The sequence below is a fragment of the Thermothielavioides terrestris genome, chromosome 2, assembly GCF_000226115.1.
Source record: "Thermothielavioides terrestris NRRL 8126 chromosome 2, complete sequence".
Lineage (NCBI taxonomy): Eukaryota > Fungi > Ascomycota > Sordariomycetes > Sordariales > Chaetomiaceae > Thermothielavioides > Thermothielavioides terrestris.
This window is the reverse complement of record NC_016458.1, coordinates 1,400,857-1,416,326: the sequence shown is the minus strand read 5'-3', so window position 1 is coordinate 1,416,326 and position 15,470 is coordinate 1,400,857. Positions and strand designations below refer to the sequence as shown.

Below are 15,470 nucleotides of genomic sequence, written 5' to 3'. Positions count from 1 at the left end.
TGCAGTTCGTATCCAGTTACCGCGGCCACTGAAGAAGGACTGTTGCACCGAGCTTCACACTGCTGCCTTTCAGGAGCGCTCATCCGTGTATTTACTATCTTTTTCTGTACAGTAAACAAATACCTAATCGCTAACATCACGCCGTGTCCAGAACGACCACCTCTGCCTCGGCGTCTCCCACGCTCTCCACCACAAGCTTATCTCCCGCGCTGACGCCCTCGACAAATGCGCCGTCCCCCTCCATCATGACGCTCTCCTCTCTCCCGTCCAACCTAATCTTCGCCTTCCCGCCTTTCGTCATGGGCAAATGCACATAAACCTTCCTCTGAACAGCCTCGGTCGCCTCAGCGCCGACGGTCCACTCAAACCTGGCTCCGGGCGCGATGATGCCGGCCGCCATGACGAAGTCGGCGTGGATGGCGATGGTCCCGGGGATGCTCGGCGCGGCGGCCCTCTCCTGCGCCGCGGTGGCGTCGGCGCCGCCGCGCAGCGGGCTCAGCAGGCTGACGAACCCGCGCCGCTTGTCGGCGTCGCTGCTCGTGGCCCGCGCGTACCGCGGCGGGAGCCCGCGCTTCCACGGGATCGCCCAGATCTGCAGGAAGTGCACGGGCTCGCGCGCGTGCCGGTTGAACTCGGAGTGCGTCACGCCCGACCCGGCGGTGGTGAACTGGATGTCGCCGCGGCGCACGCGGCAGAAGAGCTCCGACTCGGGCTTATCGCTGTTGCTGCTGCCGGCGCCGGTGTGGGTCGAGTCGGTGTGCGTCAGCTCGCCCGACAGGATGTAGCTGAAGATCTCGAAGTCGCGGTGCGGGTGCGCCGGGAAGCCCGTGCCGGGCTGCACGCGGTCCTCGTTGAGCACGCGCAGGGCGCCGAAGTGGGTGAAGTCCGGGTTGTACCAGCCCGCGAAGCTGAAGGAGTGGTAGGTGTCGAGCCAGCCGTGGTTGGCGTGCCCGCGGGCCGCCGACCGGTGTAGCTTGATGGTGGCGTGGCGCAGCGTCCCGGACATGGCCGTGCGGAGGGTACTCTGCATGGGCGGCTGTGGGGGATGACAGAGATGAAGCTGATGTGTGAACGGTGTCTGACTTGGTGCGGATGTCACTTATGTGCTCTGCGTGTGAAAGCTGGTTGCGTCGAAAACGGACGGCTCAAGATGAGAACGGAGGTTGTGCCTTGCTCTTATATCACGAAGCAACTTCTCAGAGAACATGCTAGCAGCCGACGGAACGGTGGTGCGTAGTGGCTACGTGATCATTGGATGAGCATTTTAAATTGCTGTACAGCTACGGATCCTCTCCTTCTCTCAGTATCATCCTTCAACGTTGTCGTGTTGTCGTCAACTCGGCGATGACAAAGTGGAGCTTTTGCCTGCCCGTTCGCTGACGGATGATTAGCTGATGCTTGTCCACCTTCTTGCTAAGACCAGGCTTGATGAGTCAGCCAAGCTTCTTCAATGGATGACACCCAGACTCTTCTCGGTATGGAAGTTACTGCACATTCAGAGTAGCACCCTAAGTTCCAAACCCCTTTACCCGCCCCTACATGCCGACCGTTGCAAGGAGGGATAAACACCTCGCGCATACATACACGAGATGCCAGCGCTGTACTGGCACGAACCAAGCTTGTGGATGGGGCTAATGGTTGCCACCAGAGTTGTTAAGCGCAACAGCGTCCAAACGATCTTGAAACCTCGGTACCCTACTGTGTATGCATGCAGTATGCATCCGGCATCTGCTGGCGTCGTGGCACTCAGGCACGACGAGTCCTTTCCCTCTACAAAATCTCTGCTTCCGACCATTTGGTTCCCTCCCGTCTTGTTGTCATCGAGGTGGGGGGGCTTCATCAGTGAGCTCCTCCACTATCCCAGGTCCCCTGGGTTGCACTAACGGTAGTTGATGGCTGTTGACTAGGTACCTACCCTAGTGTAAATCCCTTGCTCCACAGGCAGATCTTGATCAACCCCACTGAGCAGAGGTTACACCACGTTGGCTCACTGGTGGCTGAAGACGGAATGCAACCTCGGGAAGCGGCCCTGATGAGACCGCACGCAGCCTCGACATTGGAGAATGCGAGAGTTCGTTCCGTAAGACGACTTCTTGAAGGACCTTATTAAAGCAGCAAGAAGAAAAAGAGCGCACGAAGGATGTGGGCAGCGTTTTCGGTACAGTGCGGTCGATGCTACAGCTGAGTAACCAACTATCCGTGCTCTGTGACGCCAGGCGACCCCCGTCGCTCGGGCCCCGTCAGCAAGCACGAGTTGAAACTTCAGCCGTTGTTGGAACGCAGTCTCACGCTCAACCTTCACCTGCCGAGTCTGTGGGAGCTTCCCTCTCCGGCATTTGATGTACAGTAGCTCCTTGTGGAGAGCACTGGGACAATTGGGACTATTGGTAAGGATCTTCCAAGTTCCTTCTTAGCGGCATTGGCACCATAGGAGAAGTCCCAAGTTCTACACAGTATGAGCCTGGCGGCTTCACCGTTGCGGGGTAGCAAGCCGCCAAAGCACTCGCTCCTGGGCTTGTGAAGGGTCGAAGAAGATCGAGTCCGCTGAGCATTCTCCCGAACGGGCATCGTGGGTGTTCGCTGATCCCTGCGGGATACCCACACCGTGGTCGATCCGGGCTGGGGAGGCTGATTCCCAGATGGGCGCGACCTGTTGAACCCCTCGGACTAGCGGGAAGGACCAGAGGCAGGACGGAAGCCTCTTGTGGCTCGATCGCGGCAGTGCGCCATGTGCACCATGTACTCCGGCGCCGCTGGATTTAGTCTCTCGTTCTTTGCTTTTTCTGTTCTCTCATGGTCTCTCCTCCTTGCTTCTCCGTTGCATACTCGCCATAGCTAGTCTGCTTGAGGCAGAGTAACACTAGGCGGGCTGGTTGAAACCGCGACCTCCTCAGCAGTCCGTCATGGCGTCCATAACGCAGCGAGCCTCGGCGGTTGAGACCCACGGGCCGAAGGTCAACATCGTCATCTGGCTGCTGATGGCTCTCTCGGCCGTGTTCCTTGGTCTCCGCGTATTCTGCAAGCTCGCGACCCATCGGAGACTGTGGTGGGACGATCACATCCTGATCGTGGGCTGGGTACGTCTCCAGGTCTGCTTTGCTCGTCCGAGACAAACCAGCTTACTCCGAGCCCGGCACACCAGACCCTCCAACTCGCGGCGGTGAGTCTCATCACCGTAAATATCACGCTGGGCTTCGGCAGGCATGTCATCGACATCGACCCTGCCAATATCTCGCAGATAGCCTTGATCAGCAACGTCGTCACGACGCTGTCCATGCTGGCGGCCGTCTTGACCAAAACGTCCTTCGGCCTCACGCTGCTGCGCATCAGCGACGGCTACATGAAACTGTTCATCTGGGTGGCCATTTGCATCATGAACATCGCCATGGGGCTGGGAGCCCTTTTCCAATGGGTTCAGTGCACCCCGGCACGCAAGGTCTGGGATTTCTCAGTGCCCGGGACGTGCTGGGACCAGAATGCCATGACTGCGTACGCCATCTTCGCGGCTGGTGAGTGTTGCCATGATCTTTCCTCCCCCAAATAAACGGCTGACGAAAGACGCCTCACCACCCTAGCCATTTCCGGGGCAATGGATGCCACGCTCTCGCTTCTGCCCTGGAAGATTATCTGAAACTTGCAGATGAAGACCAAGGAGAAACTCGGCGTCGCCCTTGGGATGAGCATGGGAATCTTGTGAGGAGAAGCCCTTACCGTTCTTTCCGTCTTGCACGTTCGGCTAATGCCCTCAAAAGTGCCGCATCGACTGCCTTCGTCAAGTGTAGCAAACTCCCGCGGCTCGCAAGCGATGACGTTCCCTGTGAGCCCGGCCTCTGAAGATTCACATGCCTTTATGTATGGCACGCTAACACCTGGAAATAGTCCTCGCCGCCGAGGTCGCCATCTGGGGCACCGCCGAAGTCTGCACAACCGTGATGGCCGCCTGCATCCCCGTCCTGCGCGTGCTCCTCAACTACGTCAGATCCTCGGCCAAGAAGTACTCCTCGCCCCACGGGACGGCCGGCGCGAACGTGCACGGAACAAGGACCAACACGACGACGGTGGTGGCGAGCTCCAACCGGAACCGGCGCCAATCGCACCCGGGCAAGGAGGACAACGACACGGGCAGCGACAAGAGCATCCTGGAATCGCCGGCTGGGGGGGCCAACACGATCACGCAGACGCAGGAGGTCACCGTCGAGTTCCACAGGCAGCAAGGTCAACGGGTCCATGGCAAACGGGAAGACCCGGGCGGCGCATACGAGATGACGAACAAGGACGGAGCTGCTTGATAGAGGGCAGACAGGGTCCAGTTTGATGCAATAATACACTTGCTAGTTTTCCTTATGCTGTTCTTCTGATGTGCTGCATTAATCAAGGCTCTAAATGGATAAGTTGAGCGACAAGCTCCGACTACTCCGCGGCTGCTTTGTCGACACAACCAGATGGTGTCTCAAACAGGCTACCTGCCCCAACAAAGCTATTGTTTTACTACCCTCGTATGTTCCCGCCGCAGTTACTGGTATTTATCTCTCACCTAGCCAGCCAAATTCCGGTTTAACTTCCAAGGCTTCACACAATCCCTCGCTGCAGGAAGGTAGGCCGAGATCAACAACCAGTGCTGCTTCTCACTCGACACGGACCGCTCTCTCCCATTCCATCATGTGCTACATCACCAAGCACGTCTACACAGTCTGTGCCCACACAGCTGTGGGCGAGCTCGTCGAGTGCAGGGAACAGAAATCCCGGAACGAGCAGTGGCGGGAAGGCGGCTGGTGCGCGGGCTGGATGCTGGCGCTCAGCAGATGCCGGCCTGCCGAGCGAGTGCAGCTGAAGTACTGGTTCTGCCCGGACTGCCGGAACTTCTACCGGGGCTACGACACCAGCACGGTCGACGCCGTCCTGAACTACTGGGCATACAAGAACGCCCGGGGCTACGCCTTCAGCGTCTCCCCGCAGCTGGTGCCCGCCCCGCTAGTGTTCGGCAGGCCGGCGTCCGAGCTCGGGGACCCGAAGCTGGCCCGGGGCGAGCTCGTCGCCCTCGACAAGGCCCTCCCGAGGCGGTGCTTCGAGACGCCGGCGGAGTGGCTGTTCCGCCTCGAAGACGCGCGCGCCAGGACCCTTGCGCTGGCCGAGGAATGGACGCGTGGCCGGGCGCTCAGCGCGCGCCGCCGGCAGGCTCGTGAGTCTGCCAGCGGCGGCGGCGGCGCCGTCCGCATGCAGCCGCGGCTCAGCGCGCCCATGTCGGTCTACCCTTATGAGCACGCCCTCAGCGCGATCACGGAGCAGACCGAGCCGCAGAGCGAGCCGCAGAGCGCCAGAGAGACCGGCGCTGCCGCCGCTGCTGCTGCCACCGCCGACGCCCCACCACCGGAAGCGCAGGAAAGCAGAAACCCGACGCCGCAGGTCCACCTCGAAACGCTCCGTAAGCTGTGCGGCGAGGCAGAGGTCCCGCTTCAAGCGGGCGAGGCAGAGGCCCCGTCTCATGCGGGCGAGGCAGAGGGCCCGTCTCATGAGATGTCGTCTCCCGTTGGCCACGAGGGAGCAGCAGCCCAAGCTTCCTCCCCCGACTCGGAGCAAGCAGTCGACTCTCAGAGCCCGGATCCTGCCGTTCCCGCTCCCTCTCACCCGTTTCCCACCCCCCGCCGTCTAACCACACCACAGCAGGAGCAGCAGCAGCAGGAGCAGCAGCCTGAGGAGCAGCGGCAGCAACAGCAGGGCGACCAGAACGAGAGTGAGCAGCAGCAGCAACCACGTAGCACCAGCACCCCACGCACAGAGGATCTCCCCAAGCCAGCGACGCCGCCAGCTACCCCTGAGAAAGCGGAGGCCACTTCTGAGCCGGAGGGAGAAAAAGACATGCGCACGTCTCACGGTAAGAATAGCAGTGCTATTCCTCCTCCTTCCCCTGTCTCCACGGCGGGGGAGGAGCCAAACTTGGTCAGCCGGTTTTCTGTGTCAGACATCGGCCCCGAGGACGCGATTGAGTTGGCCAACGTTGCTTATGGGCTCCAGCCGCTGGCGGGTACTGCCTGAGGGCGAAAGGAGAGTGTCGCAGAAGCGGCGCCGCTAATGCTGCCAGCATTATTGTACCATATACGGTCGTGACAGAGAGTTTATGTGTGAAAAGCCCTCTCACGTTGACGTGGGATGTTTCGTGGCAGGTCTATTTTGAGGTAAGGTGGCTCACGAGAGGAAAATGTGAAGAAAACCACAAAAAAAAAAAAAGGTTAAAAAAAGCTACAACAGGATCATTTTGATTAAACATGTAAAATTGTCGAATAAGATCAAACAATACAGATGTAGTCCAACTGCCCGTGAAGTTTATGCTATAAAAATAAACATTCTTTCCTACCGGCGTTGTCTCCTCAACGAAGAGCGACCTAGCACCATTCTTGCTGCCAACTGTAGGGGTTAGGGTTAGCTGCCAATGACGCATCTCGGTCTGACTCTTCACTTCCCGTTTCGTTATCTGGGGCGGTCGCTAATCCGATAAAAACCGCCCCGCCATCGACCTCGAGCATCGACAACCTGGGCTTGCACCACCAACATATTCATCCCACCATTGAACCCGCAGCCTGCTTGCACGCCCCGCCATGGACAAGCAGCAGGATCCGCTGCTGGGGCGGCCTCTCTATCTCTACGATCTGCCGCCCGAAATCCTTGATTCGCTCGCCCTCAAGCCCGAAGCGGGGCTACCCGGCCAAAATGACCAGGCTTCAGCCGACTCCGTACCCCCGTCCGGAGGGCAGAGCCCGGGCCCAATCCCGAACTCGGCCGGCCCAGAAAACGTCCTCGGCTCGCAGGCCTGCTCCCTCTGCGGCCTGTCGTTCGTCACCGTGCAGGAGCAGAAGGACCACCTCAAAACCGACCTCCACTACTACAACCTCAAGCAGAAGATGCACGGCCTCAAGCCCGTCTCCGAGGCCGAGTTCGAGAAGCTGGTAGAGGAGAACGACGTGAGCATATCTGGGTCAGACACGTCCGAGAGCGAGGACGAGGAAGCCGAGACCGCGCGCAGGGACACGACGCTGTCTGCGCTGTTGAGGAAACAAGCTTCGCTGGCGGAAAAGCGCGCCCCCGTCGACAGAGACGAAGATGAAGAGCCGAAAAAGAGGAGGAGGAGGGGCACGGGCAAGCCGCCATTACTGTGGTTCAGCTCTCCCAAGCTACCTGACAACACCTACTTTGGGATATACCGGGCCATGTTCACGCCCGAAGAGCTGGACGAGGAGGACAAGATCGTCGACGCGATCAAACAGAGACAACTGCCCCCGATATCCATGCCCAAAGCCCCCAAGGATGGGGACGCGGCTCCCCCAGCCTACAATGGCAAGCACATCTTCCTCTGCATGATCGGCGGCGGCCACTTCGCTGCCATGGTAGTCTGCCTGGCCCCCAAGCGGAGCAAGCACGGCACCCTCGGGCCGCTAAACAGGGAGGCCATCGTCTTGGCCCACAAGACCTTCCACCGGTACACGACTCGCCGGAAACAGGGCGGCTCGCAATCGGCCAACGACAACGCCAAGGGAGCAGCCCACTCGGCCGGCTCCTCCCTCCGTCGCTACAACGAGCAGGCCCTCGTCGACGACGTCCGCGGCCTCCTCAAGGACTGGAAAGCCCTGATCGATACCTCGGACCTCCTGTTCATCCGAGCGACGGGCACGATAAACAGGCGGACGCTGTTCGGGCCGTACGACGATCAGGTCCTGCGTGCCGACGACCGCCGCATCAGGGGCTTCCCCTTCAGCACACGCCGGGCGACACAGAACGAGCTTATGCGCTCCTTCATCGAGCTGACGCGGCTGAAGGTGAAGGAGATCCACCCGCCCTCAGCGGCCGCCGCTCCGCCGCCAGACGAGGCAGCGAAAGCCGCCAAACCCAAACAACCCGAGCCCAAACCCGCCCGGCCAAGGCTCACCGAGGAGGAAGAGACCGCGCTCCTGCACACGAACCAGATCCAAGCGCTGGTCCGCCGCTCCAAGCTGCCCGCCCTGCTCTCGTACCTGAGCACCAACAACCTGCCGGCCAGCTTCCTCTTCCACCCGCCGGACGCGCAGCAGAACCACCACGCGCCGACGGCGCTGCACCTGGCCGCGGCGCAGAACTCGGCCGCGCTCGTGGCCGGCCTGCTCGCGCGCGCCGGCGCCGACCCGACGCTGCGCAGCCGCGAGGGCCGCACGCCGTTCGAGCTGGCCGGCGACCGCGCCACGCGCGACGCCTTCCGCGTCGCCCGCGCCGAGCTGGGCGAGGCCGCCTGGGACTGGGACGCCGCGCGCGTGCCGGGCCCGCTGAGCCGGGCGGAGGCCGAGCGGCGCGCCGAGAGCGAGCGCGAGCAGGAGCGCAGCCGCGAGGAGGAGCGGCGCCGGGCCGAGGTCGAGCGGTTGAGGGCAGAGGGGCCCAAGGTGGACGAGAGGCCCGCCCCGGGGAGGAAGGTGGGGGGGATCTTGAATGCCGGCCCGCCCAAGACGGCCGAGGAGAGGAGATGGGAGGAAGCCAGGGGCCTGACGGCCGAGCAGAGGATGCGGTTGGAAAGGGAGCGGCGGGCGAGGGCGGCCGAGGAGAGGATCAGGCGGATGCAGGGCGGCGGGTGAGTGCGCTGATGGGGATGGGTTGGTGTTTTGGTGTGGGCGAATAGTAACTACCAGCAGTCGTAAGTAAGGCACTTACTTACGTAGACAGCGAATATCAGCGTTGGTTGCTGGTTGTTTTTGTCATTGCCGTATTCTTGAACAAATCAACGCCCTAAACAGCCTCGCATGCGCACCTTTCCGTTCTAGCCAGAGAAACCAGGGGCGCTGAAAAGGGGTAAATAGAAGACAAATTATCCTGCAAAAAGAGCGAGCCGAGTCCTCCCAGCTTACCCAGCACCTCAGGTCAACGACCCTTTAGGTCAACAACTAATCCGATGCAAATGGCCCAGTTGGGACAAACTCCAGCACTAACCAGCAGGCATCCCCGGAGCGTTCAATATTATAGGGCCCGTAGATGGGACAGTTGTGGGGCCGGACGGGCGATGGGGTTGGACCGGCGCCGGGCCGGCGGCCGGACCCACTTCGTGGCCGATGGAAAGGTGCTCTCGGCTTGGTGACAATTGCTGTGCTCTGTATTCCGTATATACATACATATGACTGAGAGGGGAGGTCTCGGATTCAGGCAGATATAATCGCATCAGTAGAAGATTCAAGCTGATTTAATGGGGTTATTGAACTAGTGAACTAGAAAGCTGTTGAAAGGGGGGGTGTTCTCCGCCGGGCGGCTCCAATGTGATGTGATGAACCTGATGGGTGAGGAAGTGGGATAGTCAACGGACAGACGCTCGGGGATTTGACGACCTTGCTCTGTCGGCACTTTGCTGCTGTCTATAGGTAACTATACGTTGTCACAGAGCTGCTGATGTCGTCCAAACCGCCCTGCTGTCCGGTTTAAGGGGTAAATACAGCACCGGGCGGCTGGCGAGTAACGCACTGGAGGCTACGCCACGTTCATGCTGTGAAGTACGGATATTCGTAAAAAGCTTTGCGGATGCAGGCCGCTGTGCCGAGGCACCGCCATGTGTAATGGACCGTTGAGAGTACACTACATACACCGTAGTGTAAGACCCTACAAAGTTATGCCGCACCGGCCACACCCGCCGCCGATTGTCACGGCTCAGAGTGCGTCCCCCAGGTCCTTAATACACATCTTATAGTTGTAGACCGATTTGCTGACGCGGTGTCTGCGCGTCGGAGATTTAACTCTCGCTTTGCCCGGCCGCGCCGCCCGGATACGTGGTTTCTTATCCTGCCATGGTTGCCATGCAAGTTCCAGTTCGGAAAACAGCGCTCGACAGATGGTCCTCCTTTCTCGCCGCTGACTGGCGTTGGGATCTGTCATGGCGCTGGCGGCGCATGCAACGGCGGCTCAAGGTATGTATGTGCGAACCCACTGTGGTACTGTGTAAGGCCAGGCGCCTGAGGCATTGCGCCGTCTCAGACCCTGTGGCGGTCTCAAGTGCGAGGAAGGTCGTCGAAGAACTTCCCACCCTCTCAAACAGATCTCGTGAAAGAAGGCAAGATCGTCGCGGGACCGATCCATTGGCTCCCTGTGCTCCATCTCTTGGGATCTCTTGGGCACTCCTTCTGGGCGGTTCTGCACAGAGCTGGGAGAGTCCTGCACTTCCAATATCGCGGCAGGTCCACGTGCTTGGGAAGAAGTCAACTAGCACAGTACACAGTACAGCAGCGTTTGTTTGACGGTGCATCCGGAACAGGGCACGCCGGCTTGGGTAGGGAGCGAAGAGCCATGCCAGCCCGTCCCTTGGGCTCCGTTCCAGCAGCGCGATACGAGCGTGATGGATCCGCCGGGGCCGCACCTCGAAACACAGGGCGAGCAAGGCAAAAGAGCTGTCCGATCCGTCCGGTGCGCCGACCGTCTCAACAGACGAACCTGCTACCCCTGGCCTTGACCGTTCCTGGGTTTGCTCGAATCTCCAAGCGAGGTGGTCTGTGTGTGGGGTGGGCACTCTGCCGAGAGCCCCGTTGTTCCCCGGCGAACGGACTATCGGCGGACTAACACACATTGTGGTAGCATCATGCGACATGGCCAACGCGCTCGTCTTTTCCCCTTTGGCTTGGCGGCTGGATGGAACAGAGAAGAGCGTGGTGATCTGGGGAGTTGTTTGTTGATGAGACATGCAGATGCGCTGCCTTGATCGTGGGAAGCGGGCCAGGCGGCAGAGGCGGCGGTTGCGGCTTGTTGTCGCCACTGATCTGCTGATCGGTTCGAAAATCTTCCAATCTGACAGCCGGCGGCTCGCCGAACCTCGTGGTGGCGGCTGTCAATCCCACCCGAGAGCCCGGTCGAAAACCTCCGTTCGTTAAGCCCTCCCCCTTGGCTGAGTGTGGAGTGGTGCGATCAGGCCAGGGGGCCGCGAAGCGCTACCCGAGTTAACTAAAAATGGCTCCACTCCCATGCAGTGGGCCAGACCACCGCGCGCCAAGTCGGACTTTCAATGGCCGACCGACACAGTCAGAGCATGGAAGACAGGAGGAAGCGGCAGAAATCTCGCTCTTGACGGATGTATTCCGCACAGAGAGCAGTTAAGTCCATTGATGGCTTACACTTCTGAAAAAGGACTGCAGCTGTTGCGGGATGACGCTGAGGCCACCATGAATATAGGGGAGCAACAGCTATCCGTTCCTCCTTAGTTAACTACCGTTGCATTGCTGATGGCCACTTTTGTGGACTCTGCACAATGCGCCGGAACCTCCATAGGCTACACTTATTATGTTAGCACCGGAGTTCCGCAGTCCTGCTATACTAGTTACAAGTTTGCCAATAAGCGCTGTATGGAAAGCAGGTTCAAGTGTTTGCCACTCGTTCCTTACAAAGTACCTGCCATGAACTCTCTCCCAAAGCCAAAAGAGAGGCCTGCAACGTGGAGACATCTGGAAGCAGACGGAGAACAGGCGCTCCTTGATTGGCTGGCCGGCTCTTCTGCCACAGCGCCAAGACTCTCGGTCTTCTTCGGGCTCTTTCCACGAACCTGAAACCTGAAACCTTTGGGCGCACCAGCAAAACAGGGGCAACCTGCGAAACACGGCACTCAAACCAGTCATCACAGACTCTCAAGTCGGGAGTGGGCCACAATTGGGCCATGAGGCTTTCTCTTTTTCAGCTCGCAGCTCAGACTCATTGAGGGAGCCATGGCAACCCCGGCGCGGACTCATTACAGTACTCTAGGCGAACGGAATGCCACAGTTATGGCCCTCATGACTGCGCTCAGACCTCAAGCTCGCTTGGCCAGGGCGGCGGCCGGTTGGCGCGGTTCTTTTGGGGAGACGCGGGCTTCCCCGGGGCCTGCGTTTGCGGGGAATCCCCCTAACAAGGATGGCACGGCGCAGGTGCCCCCCAAATCCGATCTGGCCGGCCACATCGCGAGCAGGTGAACATGGGCGTCCACGGGTGGACAGGGAAGGCTCGTGTATGTACGGATACGCGGCAGTTATGCAAGTGCATTGGCGAACGCTCCGTACCTGCAGTAGCGTCTTCAACGTGGCTGAGCAGCCGCCACTTGTTTCAAGAATGCACCACTGCTCGGAGTGTAGTCGCTGGTCTTCAACTCGCGGTCACGGGGGACACCTGTCCATCATGCACAACTACAGGACGACAAAGAAGGACGGCCACTGATGTGTCTTCTGCCTGTTGACAGGTGCTTCGACCGCCGACCTAAACTCGAGGTTATTGTGGTCATTCATTTCGGGAACCAGCCGAATCACCCCGTGTGCGGGCCAGACAGTTTCCCTCGGCTTGGGCGTTATAAGCGTGTTAACTATAGACTACCTAGTTAACCGATTGGTTACCATGCTGGGCGGGCTGGAACCGACCCAGGGCCCAGATCTCGACACTACACTAGAGCGACCCCCCTGTTGAGGCACTCCCGGTCAGCAACCTGGAAACAACCCTGTCAGCCAACCACGCCTGTCTTGGTCGCTGCCCCTGTTGTGAAGAGCCGCGCGCCACCAACCGAGGAGTCCACAACAACTCCAAGCGGCAACCGGGTCCAACCTCATTCTTTCAGCCAAAGCTCTGCGCAACGGTAGCCAGTCGCCATCCGCAAGAAAAGAGCCCTCGACAGCCACTCCCCCTGACCGGTATGACCAGACATGCTACCTTGCAATGCCGGGCTTTGCCCTTCTCGGGAGGTCCATCGACTGCGGAGCCTTTGTCATTGGGCTTTCACAGCCTCCCCCCTAATGTATGAATGTACACAGTAGACGAAGAGGGTTGGACCCCTCCTGGCCAGCGCCCCTGGACCATGCCCCAGTGCTCGGTCACGATCCCAGTTCTTCTGTCCGAGCTGAGTGGCATGTTTGTAGGCTGACTGGCTCTCGTGGTTGCCGGGGTATATCAGCAAGTGCTAACCCCCCTTCTCTCTTTTCCTCTCTTTCTGTCCTATCATCCTCGCAGTCTTCAACGCTTTCTTTCTTCCTTTTTCCGTGTGACGAACAGAGGCAAAGTCATTCGCTTCTTTGCTTCGACCTTTTCTTTCTTCACCTTTCGTTGCTTCACACTTTTGGCAAGACAAAGACCAGTGCTCGGTCAAGCCACTCTTCATTGAAAGGCGCCAGTTCCGTCGTTATATTCAAGACAACTCACCCAGTCCATCGTTCTTGCGTCACCCATCGATTCAAAAGCAGCAACACTAAGATGAAGAACTTCGTTCCCATTCTGGGACTCGCCGCCGGCGTGTCGGCGACGGTAAGTTTCGCCGACGGCTTCTGCCTCGAAGACTGGGGACGGAGTGACTAACACTGCCTGCTGCAGCAGTTCAACCTGGCTCCTCCTTTCACCTGCCCGGGCAACACCGACAACAAGTGTACCGACAAGCAGGCGTCCGGCTTCAGCTTCGGCGACCTCGGTCTCGGCCCCTTCAGCGAGTACGGCGGCTTCGTTTTCAACGGCTGGCAGTGCGAGGCTGGCTTCCAGAAGAGGGGCCGCCATGTCGCTCGCACCTCCTCCAAGGTCATCGGTGGCTCCTGCTCTTCGGACAAGAGCAGCTCGCCGTCGTTCGGCTGCGGCTCTTCCATCGACAAGTTCACTCTGGGCTCCATCCACGTGATTCCCGAGTTCGACTGCGATCTCGAGTTCCACTATGACATGCCTGACGGCTCGACCTGCAAGCAGCGGAGCGCCTGCAAACACTCTGGCACCACTGTTCCCAACACGCAGTGTGGTGGTGCCAAGAACGTGACCATCGTGTACCCTCACCAGCCTGGCAAGCCCAAGTCGACCTGCAGCGTCCAGGTCCCCACCATCTCGTTCGACTGCAGCACTGCTTCCAGCACCAAGCCCCCCAAGACCACGAAGCATGCTACCACCACTGCCCCTCCTGCTGCCGGCACCACCTCCGCCTCGGAGACGGGCAACTCGCCGACGAGCGTGGCTCCGCCCGCCGAGACCAGCACCCCCTCCACTGCTGCCCCTGGTGCAAGCGGCTCGTCCACGTCCCCTGCTGCGACCGGCACTCCCACTACCGTTCCTTCCGGCCAGCAGAGCAGCGGTTCCCCTAGCGAGACTCCCGCTACGAGCTCTGCCGTCACCAAGACCATCACCACCAGCTACGACAGCACCTCGACCATCTTCACCACCAGCACTCAGACCATCACCCAGTGCGCCTCGACCGTCACGAACTGCCCGGCCCACTCGGTGACGACCACCGTGGTCACCATTGCCGTCTCGACCACCATCTGCCCCGTGACGGAGACCCGGACCACCGTCGAGACCAGCGCCGCCCCCAGCACCGCTGCCAGCTCGCCCGCCGAGGCTGTCACGAGCTCGTCCCCTGTCGCTGCTGGCGGCAGCACCACCACTGCTGCCGTCTCCTCGGCCTCGCCCGTCGAGACCCTCCCCTGCCCCAGCGTGGTCCCGTCCTGCCTGAACACCTTCCTGTTCTTGGTCAGCTGCGCTGACAACACCGACGCCGCCTGCTACTGCCCAAATGCCACCTTCGTCAAGAACGTCTTCGACTGCCTGTACGCCCACGGCGAGACCGACCAGATCATCGCCGAGGCCGTCGCCTACTTCCAGGGCATCTGCGGCCAGTACGTGAGCCAGAACCCGGGCATCGCCACCGGCGCCACCGTCACCACCTACATCAGCGCCACCGCCGCGCCCACCATCGCCCCCGTCTACACCACCGTCACCGTGGACGTCACCACCGTCGTGCCCTGCACCAACTCGGCCGGTGAGGTCATCCCGAGCTCCAGCAGCACCGTCACCGTCAGCACCAGCATGACGGTGCCGCAGGTCGGCTTCACCACCGGCCCGTCCGGCGGCGTCGGCGTCGTCCCCGTCACGAGCTCCTCCGCCGCCGCCGCCACCACCGCCCCGGTCGCCGCCACCACCGCGCCCGCCAGCGGTTCTGGCAGCGGCTCTGGCAGCGGTTCGGGCAGCGGCTCGGGCAGCGGCTCTGGCAGTGGTTCCGGCAGCGGCTCGGGCAGCGGTTCCGGCAGCGGCGCCGGCAGTGGTGCCGGCAGCGGTTCCGGCAGCTCGGTCGTGGTCCCCACCGGCACGGGCTCGCTGCGCCCCCCGACCACCAGCAGCCCCGTCGTCATCGCCGGCAGCGGCCGCGTCGGCGCCAGCTTCGGCCTGATCGCCGCCGCCGTGCTGGCTGCGCTTGCTCTCTGATCAAATCAGGCGCACGCGTCCCCTCAAAAGGCCCCTTTCCTGTTTCTTTTACTCTTTGTTTTATATCTCTCGGGTATTAGCAATATCCCAGCCCAAGTAATCTAATTCTTACGGTCCTTACGAAAAAAAGCAACGGCACAACGTTTGGCATTGTATTGCATCAATTGAGCGTCTTTTTTTTCTTTTTTCTCCACATCCGGTGGCATTGTTTCCATTCCAAGCTTGGGTACGGACGAGGGAGACGGCAAAGGATAGATTACATGCCTGGACATCGGGAAAGGGAGAGAGCAAGAGAAGGATGT

The 15,470-nt window shown here is 60.3% G+C and overlaps 5 protein-coding genes across 5 annotated transcripts; 4 read left to right on the top strand and 1 right to left on the bottom strand.

The window, feature by feature from the left end:
- Positions 1 to 84: 84 nt before the first annotated feature.
- THITE_2111977 (uncharacterized protein) lies at positions 85 to 1,212 on the bottom strand. The gene has a single exon (XM_003651493.1). It carries the CDS (start codon positions 1,004 to 1,006, stop codon positions 137 to 139), a length of 870 nt encoding a protein of 289 aa, XP_003651541.1. The 5' UTR covers positions 1,007 to 1,212; the 3' UTR covers positions 85 to 136.
- Positions 1,213 to 2,903: 1,691 nt separating this feature from the next.
- On the top strand, positions 2,904 to 3,783 carry THITE_162022 (uncharacterized protein; the record flags this gene model as incomplete). The annotated part of the gene is made up of 3 exons (XM_003651492.1): positions 2,904 to 3,077; positions 3,143 to 3,509; positions 3,576 to 3,783. 3 exons carry the CDS (start codon positions 2,904 to 2,906, stop codon positions 3,629 to 3,631), a joined length of 597 nt encoding a protein of 198 aa, XP_003651540.1. The 3' UTR covers positions 3,632 to 3,783.
- Positions 3,784 to 4,659: 876 nt separating this feature from the next.
- THITE_162024 (uncharacterized protein) lies at positions 4,660 to 6,275 on the top strand (the record flags this gene model as incomplete). The annotated part of the gene is made up of 1 exon (XM_003651491.1): positions 4,660 to 6,275. One exon carries the CDS (start codon positions 4,660 to 4,662, stop codon positions 6,031 to 6,033), a length of 1,374 nt encoding a protein of 457 aa, XP_003651539.1. The 3' UTR covers positions 6,034 to 6,275.
- Positions 6,276 to 6,553: 278 nt separating this feature from the next.
- THITE_2149790 (uncharacterized protein) lies at positions 6,554 to 8,889 on the top strand (the record flags this gene model as incomplete). Its single annotated transcript, XM_003651490.1, has 3 exons — positions 6,554 to 8,587; positions 8,636 to 8,650; positions 8,814 to 8,889. Exons 1-3 carry the CDS (start codon positions 6,594 to 6,596, stop codon positions 8,887 to 8,889), a joined length of 2,085 nt encoding a protein of 694 aa, XP_003651538.1. The 5' UTR covers positions 6,554 to 6,593.
- Positions 8,890 to 12,505: 3,616 nt separating this feature from the next.
- On the top strand, positions 12,506 to 15,219 carry THITE_2111975 (uncharacterized protein). Its single transcript, XM_003651489.1, has 2 exons — positions 12,506 to 13,239; positions 13,306 to 15,219. Exons 1-2 carry the CDS (start codon positions 13,189 to 13,191, stop codon positions 15,166 to 15,168), a joined length of 1,914 nt encoding a protein of 637 aa, XP_003651537.1. The 5' UTR covers positions 12,506 to 13,188; the 3' UTR covers positions 15,169 to 15,219.
- The last annotated feature ends 251 nt before the right edge of the window (positions 15,220 to 15,470 follow it).

Excerpts from the sequence above, each read along its gene's own strand:
- THITE_2111977 (XM_003651493.1), bottom strand. The coding sequence starts at position 1,006 with ATGTCCGGGACGCTGCGCCACGCCACCATCAAGCTACACCGGTCGGCG.
- THITE_2111975 (XM_003651489.1), top strand. The coding sequence starts at position 13,189 with ATGAAGAACTTCGTTCCCATTCTGGGACTCGCCGCCGGCGTGTCGGCG. Across the intron at positions 13,240-13,305 it reads CCGCCGGCGTGTCGGCGACG|CAGTTCAACCTGGCTCCTCC; the intron begins GTAAGTTTCGCC and ends TGCCTGCTGCAG.